This window comes from Triticum urartu, chromosome 6, assembly GCF_003073215.2.
Source record: "Triticum urartu cultivar G1812 chromosome 6, Tu2.1, whole genome shotgun sequence".
NCBI classification, from domain to species: Eukaryota; Viridiplantae; Streptophyta; class Magnoliopsida; order Poales; family Poaceae; genus Triticum; species Triticum urartu.
In genome coordinates this window covers 534,726,435-534,738,994 of record NC_053027.1, presented here as the reverse complement: position 1 = coordinate 534,738,994, position 12,560 = coordinate 534,726,435, and the positions used below count along the sequence as shown (strand labels likewise).

Genomic DNA, 12,560 nt, shown 5'->3' with positions numbered 1-12,560 from the left:
TAGAATTGGAGCAAACAAAATCGTATACAGAACACACCATCACTGTTTGATACTCCTGCATGCATTAGTGAAATAAGCACACAAGTTATAAAACAAACTTAGTACAAAGCATAAGATGAAAAATTCTTAGTATAGAACATACAAAAAGGTCCCCACGCCAACACTATGTGCCCTAAAAACAACCACGAGCGGTCCTGCATCATGATTTATTCGGTACATGTACAATCGTGCATCTGCTTCGGCTCATCAAAAACACAGACAATCATTATGCATATTTTTTCGCAAGGTTGCTCAATATAGAACAACCTTGATTGAAACATCATTTCACTATAAATTTGAAGAAAATATGAGATTGGGTCATACACTAAAATACGTGCACATGAACTACCAAAGCCACTGCCGTCGCGCTCGTCGCAGCCACCGCACCACTGTGACCCGCGCGACGCACACCCTAGCCACGCGCCACACTCTCGCTAGCTGCGCTCGCCCCGTTTGCTGCCGCATATCCCTTCGCTCGCCCCGCAGTCGCGCCCCTGCCTCGCGCCCCCTCCTGTCACGGCCATCTTCTGTCGGCCGCCCCCTTAGCCACGCCGGCTGCTTGCCTCGCCTGCTGCGTGCTGCTTTCTGGTGCTATGCGCTGCTCTACCGCTGGTACGCTGCTGCGCCATGTCCTTGACACCGTCGTGGACAAACATGGCGGAGGGATTGTCAATGGAGTACGAGGAGGAGGTGGCGAAGAAGGTGTGGAGAGGCATGAGGTCTGGGGTGGCGTCAGCTGGCTGTGGTGGAGGTGTTTATGCGAGAAGGAGCCAGAGCGGAAGGAGAGGTCATAATTGGAAAGAATCGCAAAAAATATTATAACCTAGAGATCTCATTCCAAAAAAATGCTAATATCGATGGAGGGGTGATTTCCTTCTATAGGTGGAAAACATAGGAAATATTGGTTATTATCAAGGAAAGGTAAAATTTTTTAGGAAAGTTAAGATTTTGAACTGATTTCTATGCAAATGGGGTTTTATTGTTTGGTAACGTGATATCAGTACCTGCCCGTTTGTGACGTGTCTGATTAGAAAAGTTTGCAAATGTTAAGAAACTATTTATTGGGAGGAAAGTTTATGACGTGTCTGTTATTTGTTTCCTAAAATAAATTTCACCAATGAGAGAAATCGATTGATTTAAATAAATTATAAAAGTTAGATTAAAATATATTATTTGTTTTCTGAAAATCTGTTATTTGTTTCCTAAGACAAATTGAAGCAATAAAAAAATCGATTGATTTGCATAATTTAAGGAAGTTAGATCCATGATTTGTTATACGTTAGGAAAGTTCTGATTGTAATAAAAAGTGAACAGAAAAATAAACCGATGAATCAGGGGGGGGGGGGGGGGTGGGAGGAGAGACGAAAAAGTCCAACAAAAATAAACTGTGGAGACTATTCACTAACTAATTGATTAGAAGTAGAGATTATGGAACAGAGGGAGTAGAAAAGAAACAAGGACACCTAGAAAGGCCCAACCCAGCGGAGGAGCGCTCCCACTCCCGTAGAAACTGGATCCTCTAACATACACAAGGGATGTTAGAGAAGCTACAGTACCTTGACTTTCCTTCTGTTAATCTATACAATTAAGGCTAAAATAACTTCAAATAATTTTTAAATTACAAATCTAGTATGTACATTCATAGTAATTACATACAAAACAAGTTCATGGTGAGATAAAATTAATTTTGGAATTTTTATATCTACAGTAATTACCAAAAGTAAATAATCTCCTAATAGTCCCTAACATTCCTTCTTCATTTTGCACTAGACAAGCACTGTATCACCGTGGCTTCCCTTTTTAAGTTAGAGGATCCGGCTCCACTCCCGCAGCGGGTGCGGCCACGCTTGTTGCCTTTTAAATGTTTTTGAATTGCACACAAACACCTTTTAAAGTTGGTTATACTCGGGATATTTCCCCCCTTCCGATTCCGAGCGCGTCTCTGGATCTTTGTATTGTACACGGGAAAGGTCTTGAAGGCGAAACGCAAGAGTCGCCGAATCGAGCCAAATTCACGGGAGAGACGCGCGGGTGCTCCGCGGCGGCGTGCTCCCATCTCCTCGCCCGACGCGGGCGGCCTGGTCAGGTACCCATCTCATTTTTCCCCCCGGAGGCACACCGTCTAAATGTGATTTTTCTTCCACCCAGACAGACCTGGGACGGCAGAGGCGGACTCATTTTTCAATTCGATCTGGGGGTCGGTGCAGCCGCCAGCGTGAGATTAAGTAGATTGGGGACGCGAAGGAGAAGATCCAAGTAAGTCCAGGCCGTGATTTGACCGAGGAGTCCTTGCGGGATGGGGAGGAAATTGCCCCCTTTTGCTCCGGCCGCGCCGGCGGCGGCAAGGAAGCGAAAAGGTTCCGCCTTGGCCCCGCTCGCCGCGTGCAAGCACAGTGCGCCGGCGCGGCAAATCGGTGGCTGGGCGTCCCTGCCCACCGACATAGTGGGCCTCATCACCTGCCGGCTCCTGGCCGGCGGCGGCGATGTGGTCGATTACATCTGCTTCCGCGCCGTCTGCTTCAGCTGGCGCGCCTGCACGCCCGCTCCCCGCGACCCCAATCTGCGGGATCCGCGCCTCCGCCCGCGCGGCTGGGTCGCGCTCTGTGACGGGGACGCCGTCCGCCCGGACGACGCCTGCGAGATCGTCTTGTTCCACACGCGCACCGCCAGGCGCCTCCGCGTCCCCTTGCCGGAGCTCCGGCGGCACATAATCATCGGCTTCACCGACGGTCTCGTCATCCTCATGCACAAGACCACCACCGCGGTCCGCGTGCTGCATCCGTTCACGCGCGACGTGGTCGACTTTCAGCCCCTCGCTACTCTGTACCACCAGGTGGTCAGGCAGAAGGCGTCCCTGCTTGACATGAACGCCGCGGTGTGCAGCAGCGCGTCCTCCGCAGACTCCATTACCGTGGTGGTCTGGTTCCCCTACACGGACGTGGTGCTTGCTGCCGACCCGGGCTCAGATTGGGAGGTCCTCCACAGAGGATTCTATGTTTGCTGCGCCTTGCCCTTCCAAGGAAGGCTCTATGCCACCCTGTCTTGTTCGAGTGAGATTGTGCAGCTATACCCTTCGAGACGAAACGGTCCGCAAGAGAACTCTGTGGTGATTGCTCACGCTCCACATTCTGCTGACCGCAAAGTCTGTAATTTTTACCTCGTGGAGTCTGGAGGAAGGATGCTGCTCGCTGTCCGGCAGCCAGCTCCCTATGCAAATGGGTCAGAATGGAATGCATTGGACTGGTCACGGCGAATAGTCTGCAGGCTCTATGCAGTGGATCTGAACAGCCAACGATATAAGCTTATCCCGGTTAAGAGCATAGGTGACCGCGCGCTGTTTCTCAGCGGCGACCGATGCCTGTCTGTTTCAGCCAGCGATCTCCCTTCGTTGAGCAGCAACTCCATTTACTCCACTCTACCACAGTACCCCATTCTGGTGTATTCGCTGGGGACTGGTTTGTCTGAGCGATTGGCAGATTCCTGCCAGATACACGACAAGAAGGATAGGATCCGCCCCTCTGTGCGTCCCTTCACCATTGTTGATCATCTTATCACGTACTGCAATCCTCGCGTGTGGTATGTTTTCCTTCTTAGTTGCCTCCCCCGCACAGTTGCACCTGATCAATATCTACTGCATTGAATATATATGTGTAATTGCTAATTCTAGTGTCATTCTCTTCCTGAACATATGTAGGAGTAAAGGGCTCATGTTCCACGAGTACCACTATATACCTCAATCTTTCGAGGAATTGATCAAGAAAATAAGGGCACAAGAGAGGGAACTGCGGATTCCATGCATCGCTGTGCATTCGCGCTGAAGGAACAAACGCCATGTTTCACATTACTCACTGAATTACAAAGGTGCAAATAATGCCAGTAGACACTAGGCACAGCTTCTTACAACTGTCTCAGTTGGAGTTTTTGAGTCGCACAACTTCTAACCTGGCACTCTGTTTGTTGATCTGTTTTTAATCATTTTATTGTGTTGTTGCATATTTGACATGACTGATGCAATTTGCAGTTAGTAGATTCCTACCAAGCTTAAGAGCAGTAGTTATATTACCAGCAATGTGATCTTATTTTAACATGGTACATCTACATATGAGTGAACCATTATCTGTCACGTGTGCATCAATTGTTTATAGCAGTAGTTATTACCAGCAATGATCTTAGTCACTGTATAAGTGTATAAGTGAACCAATCTCATTATCCTTTTTGTGAACGTCACTTGTCTATAGGTTCGGGAAACATATGGAGAAGAAGAGTGGGAACATGAAGATATTTATTTACGAGGGATGTTTGCGACATGCTGAACTTGTTAAACTTATCAATTTGTCCAAATTTAAGATTATATCGGAATGGAGAATCCAACCTCAGTTTGTCACATCATGCTATTTTCGAGGTGTATTTTCTCATGAAGGATGTTTATGTTGGTATATGTTTCAGTTGTCCGCTAAATGAGAACAGCACTGAAACTTTGTGTCTACTTTTTAAACTTTGAGAAAGTTTGCCCTTGTGACCTTCTTTTCTTGGAATATTGGGGATTTTTACCCCCGGTTTCATTGAAATCAACATAGAGAACAGTCAGAGCCCACACAGTGTATGAGGCCAGGTGAAGAAACAAAAGCAAGAAGAAATGCGCTTATGACTTTGTGACTTCATGGCCCCATTTCGATGCATAACCCTCCTTGATAATTCTCTAAGTTGGCGGGCGTACTTGCGTGAAAGCAACAGTAGGACATAAGTTCCATTATCATTTTAATTTTGTGTGTTCATCCGCCATCGACACTATGCTTATTTTGTGTGTTAAGCCTGAAATGACTTCAGGTTTTATCGATTTATTGCGTGTTGATTTTTTATTTGATAAAAGATCGTGCTTGTGCTATGAAATGATCAGTGAATGATTCCGTGTTGTTTCTCGGGTGACAGCACCCAGGGTGCTAAACTACCACAAGTGGCACTAGCATATTAGTGATGCTTTGTTGTTGGAAATGAAAATACTCTTATGATCAGATAAATTTCAGTGATTCCTTTTTTGTTTGTGTGTGAATCTGGTGGTTAGACAAGCACGCAGGAATGAAATTTAGTGAATCTTTGCCATAGTTCTTGGAAAAAGGCTTTCTGATCCATGGCAAATATGGTCTCAATTTTCAAGTTGTTGTATGAAATTGTTCCCGCAATGCAAGTTGGTGTACTGTAGGTGTATTTAACTCGAAAAATAATGTGGAAGAATCTATAGAGCAAAACATGGCGTTTTCTCTAGTGTCGGTAGCACTTTTCATGCGTTAATAAAAAAACCCAAGTGAATTGCAAAAAAACACCACATTTCAAGTTTAATTTTGGATTTGCTACTACATTTCTTGTGCGCCTTAAAAATCTACTCCCTCTGTAAGAAAAATATAAGTAGTAATCTAATGTCGTTATATTTCTTTATGTATATAGAGGGAGTAATAATTTTTTTAATAAACACTGATGATTGATTTAGGGCGAATTAATACAATTTCTGACATGCCGGACCTGCTGGTTAGGTCCACACGGCACAAAATGGTCAGTACAGACGGATTGACTCTTAAGTTGAAGGATGGCCCACCTGTCAGGGTCCCAACCACACCTCTCGTCCACCTCCTCCCCAGCCGAGCGTTGCCGCGCCCTCTCGTCCACCTCCCCGCCGCGGCAGCCGTGGACGTCAGCAAAAAAAGCCACCGCGGCGGACCTCATGGACGTCAGCCTGACGCTGCCGCGCCTGTGCCTGCAGCCATAGAGGCCCACGCAAGGGGAGCAAGACGAGGTGCTCACCGCCACCGCAGTCTGCGCCAAGCGCGGAGGCTCGGCCACCCGCGCGACCCACAAATCCATCGTCGCCATGGACCCCGAAGGCGGCGGGTGTCGCGTCCATGGACGGAGACACGCACGGGAGCGCCTGCATGCTCGAGCTCCATCGCCTTGAGCACTCGCAGATGCGTCCATGGAGTTGATGGGAGGGAGAGAGGAGAAGGCCGCGCCGTGCGTGTCTTGGCCTGCGGGCTCGAGCAGAAGGGAGGGACAGAGAGGAGGAGGCCACGCATGGCCTGGCCTGCGGGGTCGACGTGCCTGGGAACACTGTTGGGGAATAAGCGACGGCGGGAATGTCCAGTGCGTGTGTGTGCGGCGCCGAGCGTGTCGGGCGCTGGTACGGGCCGTGCGTGTGTGTCTGCGCATAGTTTGACTAGTGCGTGGGCATAGTCCGACTAGTGTATGGGCAGTGTGCGTGCGTGTGTGTGCGTAGGACTAGGTCTAGGCAGTTAGTGGATGCCGGGGTGAGCGTGGAGATCGTTGTGGGCTCGCTGCGAGCCGTGCGTGTATGTGCACGTGGTGGCCGCGGCCAGAGCGGACCGATCGGGCGCTCAGCTGGGTAGGAGGCATGGGGATCGTGTCCCAGCACCGACCCAGGTATAAAACCCCTGAGATGATCGTTGTAATTGTTGTGGGTTGAGTTTGTGCTCAACGAAAAATTGTCGTTGTTGCGACGGGCGTTTGTGCGCCGGAAAACCACCTGTCCACTGTTTCCTATCCTTCTCCTTCCTCTGATCATTCGAGCGAGAGTACAGAGAGACAGAGAGAGCTCCGACAAGAGGGAGAGCTAGGGCTAGACATCAACGAACACCGACGGCTGCTAGTTCATCATGGAGGTCGTGGCGGAGCCATTGGCCTGAGGTGAAGAAGAGGAGTGTCGCTGTGCGATTTGGGTGGCAAGGACATGCTCAAACGTCCGTGCAGTGCTCACGGTGGCGCGGCGGTGGACGAAGGGGAGCAATCATGGTGGGCAGTGGAGTAGGAGATGGTTCTGTTGACACTAGATTTTTGTATGGCCAAAAACTCAATTAAGATGGCATTGGATGAAAAACGTTTCAACAACAAAGTTCTTCGTCTCGTCGAAACGGATAATTTTGATATAAAAGCCTTTAATCCAAGATCGCATGCAAAAACTGCGTGCTGCTGTGCTGTAGTGGATGGCCGGATCATCCAGCAGGAGGCTGAACGAGCGACCCAGGCAACAGCAGGTGTACCACGAAGCCGGATCCGAGCAAGAATATATAAAGTCAGTTTGAGCGTTAACGGTAAGTACCGGTATATCCTGGGCCGCACGCTCTCGTGTTTTTCCTGGCCCACCTCGCTATAGTCCGGCCTAGTTTCTGGTATTCTTTTTTACCCTGTCAGTTTGATGGGCTCATAGTACTACTTTTGTCAGTGTAGTGTGCATGCGACATCACTTCTCTCTCTCCCAAACAAATCCATAGACTTTCATTTATCTTAGATAATTTAAATCACTCATATCTTCTAAACTATAAACTCGTTTTTGAAATTGTTTATATATTTGGATTTCTGGCACAAAGACCTTTAGAACAAGATCAATTTTGGATACATTTTGACTAGTTTGAAAAAAGTGAAATATGTTATTCTGAAATGTCAATTTGTGAAATTTTGGAACAAGTCAGTGGAAAGTGAAATGTAATATCAACATGTGAAATTAATTTTTTAGAAATGTGTAACAGTTCATTTCAAAAGAGTGAAATTTGTTCTTGCAAAAATGTGCAATTGAATATCCGTTATTTTTGTGAAACTAGCTAGTGAAAAGTGAAATGTAATTTCGACATGTGAAACTAATTATTTGGTAGAGTGTAATAGTTTATTTCAAAAGAGTGAAATATGTTATTCCAAAAATTTGTAATTGAAATAAATGTGATTGTTGTGAAACGAGTCAGCGCAAAGTGAAATGTAATGTCAGCACGTGAAACTAATTTTTTTTCAAATGTGTAATGGTTTATTTCAAAAGAGTGAAATATGTTTTTTTTACAAAAAAGTGCAATTGAAATAGATGTGATTTTTGTGAAACAAACCAGTGAAAAGTGAAATGTAATGTCAACATGTGAAACTGATTATTTGGAAATGGGTAATAGTTATTTCAGAGTTAAATATGTTATTCAGAAATGTGCAATTCAAATAGATGTGATTTTTGTGAAATATGTTATTCAGAAATGTGCAATTCAAATAGATGTGATTTTTGTGAAATATGTTATTCAAAGGAGTGAAACTGATTAAAATCATTTTATTCAAAAGATTTCAAGAGAGTGAAATATGTTTCATGAATTTTAAACTCGTTTGAAAAGTATCAGAAATCGGTCTTGTTCTGAAGGTCTTTGCGACACAACTTCAAATATATAAAAAGTTTTGAAATCGGAATATTGGTTCAAAACATATGAGCAATTCAAAATGATATGAAAAAAATTAATTGAATATATTTAGTTGGACATGCAATGGTCTGTGCATGCAGTACGCTTCTATCCTCTCTCACTCTCACCTGACAAAAGCTGTTGTTGTGGACCCTCTTCTTTCTTATTGCAGTGTATTCCCTAAACAAAATAGCTTGCTTTTTATGCGCTTCGAATGGCAGCCGGTGGTGCACAGCGTACTTAGAGCATCTCCAGCCGCGCCTCCAACAGACCCTTCCCAGCTGATTTTTCCGCGCCGGCGCTTAAAAATCGGCCCAGTCGCGTCCCCAGAAACTTGTTTTTCGCCGTTTTGGGCCGAAACTGGCGCCGGCAGACCCAGACCGAACCTGGCGCGCTGGGGAGCGTCCGAGGGCACAGGGGCGAACGGTTTTGGCGCGAAAAAGCCGCGGGCCAGCCGCGTCAGCGACACGACGCCCCGTCTTTCCCTAGAACGCCTCGGTTTCCCACGGGGAATCAATGGCAAGGCTGACGCCGGTCAGCCTTGCCATTGATTCCTCACGGGCGGCGCGGCGCCGCCTCCCCTCCCGCCACGCGTACACACGGCGCGGGCTATAAAACCCGCGGGCCCCCTCACCGATGGCCACACCAGCCCGAGCCCAAACCAGCCGCCGCCGAGCTCTGCTCTCTCCCGTCCGCGCCGACGATCTCTACCTATCTCCCGTCTGCGCCTTCCCTTCCCTCTCCGGCGATGGCCGAATGCTTCCACGGCGACGCCGCGGCGGCCAATGGCTTCGGCCGCCGTTCGCTCTAGGAATGGGAGGCGTGGCTCCTCTTCCAGGCCAACACCCCGGCGCCGCCAGACATGCACGTCAGGCCGACGGGGTGGAGGCTCAGCAATGGGGGTGTCCCCATCCCCCCGGTGCCCGACGTCAATGCTCGCCCCGGCATCTTCGCCGCTGAGGTCGACCGCGTGCGTTCGTCCCTGACTGACGAGTAGCGCGCCCTCCCCCAGTACGCCGCCGACAACCACGCGGCGTGGGCGGACTACTTCCATCCCCGGCAAGCGCAGCGGCTGGCGACCACGAACAGGGTGCTGGTGGCGGGCGGCATCAAGAACAACGACGGCCGCCGCGTTTGGCTGGCGTCCCTGGACGCACACTCCACGAGGTGTTGACGCACCTCGAGGGTGGCAATGACACGCCGCTGGCATACCCTGCCGCGGCGGCCGCGGCCGCCCCGCCCCCATGCCGAGGCGCCAGGGTATGGGCGCCCAGGAGGTTCGGCTCGTCGTCGTCCTCCTCCTCTCAGTCGTCCTCCCGCTCCTCCTCCCACTCTTCCGGCTCGCCAGTGCTGTTCGGCGACAAGGCCGAGCCCGCCGCGAAGACGCCGCTTGACCGGCGCACCCGCAGCACCGACATCGTCTTCAACGAGGGTGGCAGGCGCGCCCCCTCCTCGGCTCCTCCGCGCTACGTCAAGCCAAAGACGGAGCCGGGGCTCACCGCCGTCAAGCCAGAGCTGGGGTTCCCCGTCATGAAGACGGAGCCCGGGCTCGCTGGCGGCGTCAAGGAGGAGGTGCTCGACGACGTGGCGGCCCTCAAATGGGCGCGTGATGACTGGGCGTGCACGGAGCTGCAGCGCCAGCGCCTCGCCCTTGAGCGCTTCGAAGCTCAGCGCCGTGGCCAAGACGAGGGAGGCATGGTCGTCGTCGACGACAGCGTGCCGCCGCCACAGGTCCGCCATGGAGACGCCGGGCAGGGGTCCAGCAGGGGCAGCCGCGCCATCAAGAAGGAGGCCGACGACGACGACGAGGAGGAGGACGACGGCGATGTAGGCGACTTCGCCGCGCTGAGTGACTTCTTCGCCCCGTAGTTAGTTTTTTTAATAACTTATGTAACGCCGAACATGTCCAATATTTATGTCAAGTTTGCCAAATTTAGCCGAACTTTGCCGAATTTGTTTTTTAATTAAAAACCCGTGTCTGGGGCGACCCTGGGGCGAGCGGGTTCCCAGCCGCTCACCCCCGCGCCAATTTTAGCGCCGGCTCGCCCCCAGGGGGCGCATAAAATCGCCGCCTGGGGGGCCAATGGCTGGAGATGCTCTTAACTTCATGCTGGGTTGGCAGAAGGGACTCATTACTAGAGCTGGGCGCCTGGTTCTCGTTCACGATGTGGTCATGGCGCGGCCGACCCACCACTTAATCATCGCCGACGCCCCAAAATGGGCAATTGAGCAAGTCAACAAGCGATGCCGTGCATTCTTTTGGGAGGGATCTCAGGAGATACATGGAGGGAAGTGCTTGGTTGCTTGGCAGAGAGTGTGCCGACCCAAGGAGCTTGGTGGACTCGGGCTGCTGGACCTAAAACGTCAGGGCTTGGCCTTAAGATTGCGGTGGGAGTGGTTGCGGCGCACCGACAGGAGTCGCCCATGGCATGGACTTCAAGCTGCCTTCGACAGTTTAGTTCAGTGGAGAGTTGGATATGGGACCAAGGCGCTCTTCTAGAAAGATAGATGGATGGGAGGAGTGTCGGCCAAGGAGGTCGCGCCGGAAGTATGGTGTGCAGTTCGTACGCAGACTGCCAACAGAAGAACAGTGAAGGAGGGGTTGCTCAACCACCGATGGACGTATGATATCTAGGGAGACCTCTCCACCGGAAGATTGGTGCAACTTATTAGGCTCTGGGAGCATGTGCTGGCTGCTCGATTGGACCCCAGCTTGCAGGACGAGACATTCTGGCCATGGAATGCAAAACAAGTTTACACCTCGGCCTCAGCCTATCAAATGTTTTTCAAGGGTGCAATCAGTGTTACCTTTGCAAAGTGGGTCTGGAAATGTTGGGCGCCGCTTACAAGCAAGATCTTCCTGTGGCTGGCAATCCAATTCAGGATATGGACCTCCGATCGACGTCTCAGACATGGGATCCAAGACGCCACCTCCCCCTGCTACTTTTGTGATCAGGATGAAGATACAGTCGACCACCTCCTTGTCCAGTGCGTCATCTCGCGACAAGTATGGCACATGGCGTTTTCCAGGACGAGACTTGGACCTAGCTTAACTCCTACAGGCTACAGCTGACGAAAAATTGGAGCAATGGTGGGGAAATGCCCGACAGAGGATTGCCAAGGAGAACCGGAAAGCTTTTGACTCATTTGTGATATTAGTCTGTTGGCACCTTTGGAAACAAAGAAACGATCAAGTATTCCGCCCGGCAGGCACCCCGTCTTCGGTTGTGGAACTAGTCAACAAGATTCTTGATGATCTTCGCATGTGGGCGATAGCCGGAGGGAGAGGAGTTAGTGATCTTTTGTGAGGAGTTAGCTTAGTGTGTGGAGTTGGAGTATGTGTGGCCTCAGCCGACTTGTGGTTGATGGCAACACCTAAACTCTCTTGTATATTGTTTTCTCCTCTTCTATAAAGCTAAGGTACGCAATTTGCGTACCCTCGAAAGAAAATACTCCCCCATTTCACAATGTAGTACGTCCATGCTTCCCGAGATTTAAGTTTGACCATAAATTCAACTAATGAGACCGACAACGGTGGGAACAAAAATTATATCATTGAATTCATATCGAAAATACGAATTCAATAGTATAACTTTTGCTCCTGCTGCAGTCGGTCTCATTGGTTAAATTTACGGTCAAACTTAAATCTCGAAAAGCGCAGGCGCACTACATTGTGGAATGGAGGGAGTACGAAACAGAGTGTCGCACTAATCTCAGAATAGCAATGAGCCATTGCGGATGTGCCGGTACCTAGCGTTACCATGCAGTTTTTGACTTTAGTGACCCAGGCAACAGCAGGTTTACCACGAAGCCGAATGATCTGGGAGGAGTCCCGAATGATCCAAGCAGAAGCCGGATGATCCGAGCAAGAGTCCGGACGTCCGGAAAACTTTTCTTGCTGCAGACTTTAGAAAACAGCCTGAAAATCCCTCAAGATGGCCTCAGATCAAAAAGTGTTCAACAACAAAGTTATGTGTCTCGTCGAAACGGTTGATTTTTGTATAAAAATCGTCTTAATTCAAGGTACTATGTAAAAGTTACAACCAGGTCAATGTGTTGCTGTTAGAAATTTGGGCTTGGCCGGATCATCCGGACCTCCAGTCAGACATCCGAGCTGGAGGTCGTGAACATTCCGTGTTTGGTTAGTGTTTGACGTTTCGGACGGCAAGGCAAGTCCTTTTCTTTTATGGGAATACCGTCCGCCTCTTATATAGGCAGCAGGTGACGGCCGATTGAACAACATCACACAATCGCAAAACCCATCTACTTTTTACCCTAGTTTTACATTCCCCTTGTTCTTTCTCTCTCGCT

The 12,560-nt window shown here is 49.6% G+C and overlaps 1 protein-coding gene across 3 annotated transcripts; it reads left to right on the top strand.

Moving 5' to 3' along the window:
- Positions 1-1,881: 1,881 nt before the first annotated feature.
- Positions 1,882-4,564, top strand: LOC125514988. 3 transcript variants are annotated; one of them, XM_048680389.1, is made up of 4 exons: positions 1,882-2,125; positions 2,192-3,615; positions 3,734-3,900; positions 4,278-4,564. In XM_048680389.1, the coding sequence occupies exons 2-3, from the start codon at positions 2,336-2,338 to the stop codon at positions 3,855-3,857; spliced, it is 1,404 nt and encodes a 467-aa protein (XP_048536346.1). In that variant the 5' UTR covers positions 1,882-2,125; positions 2,192-2,335; the 3' UTR covers positions 3,858-3,900; positions 4,278-4,564. The 3 variants fall into 3 exon arrangements, with proteins under 3 accessions (XP_048536346.1, XP_048536345.1, XP_048536347.1); XM_048680388.1 differs by having other exon boundaries at positions 2,188-3,615; XM_048680390.1 differs by lacking the exon at positions 1,882-2,125 and having other exon boundaries at positions 2,132-3,615.
- The last annotated feature ends 7,996 nt before the right edge of the window (positions 4,565-12,560 follow it).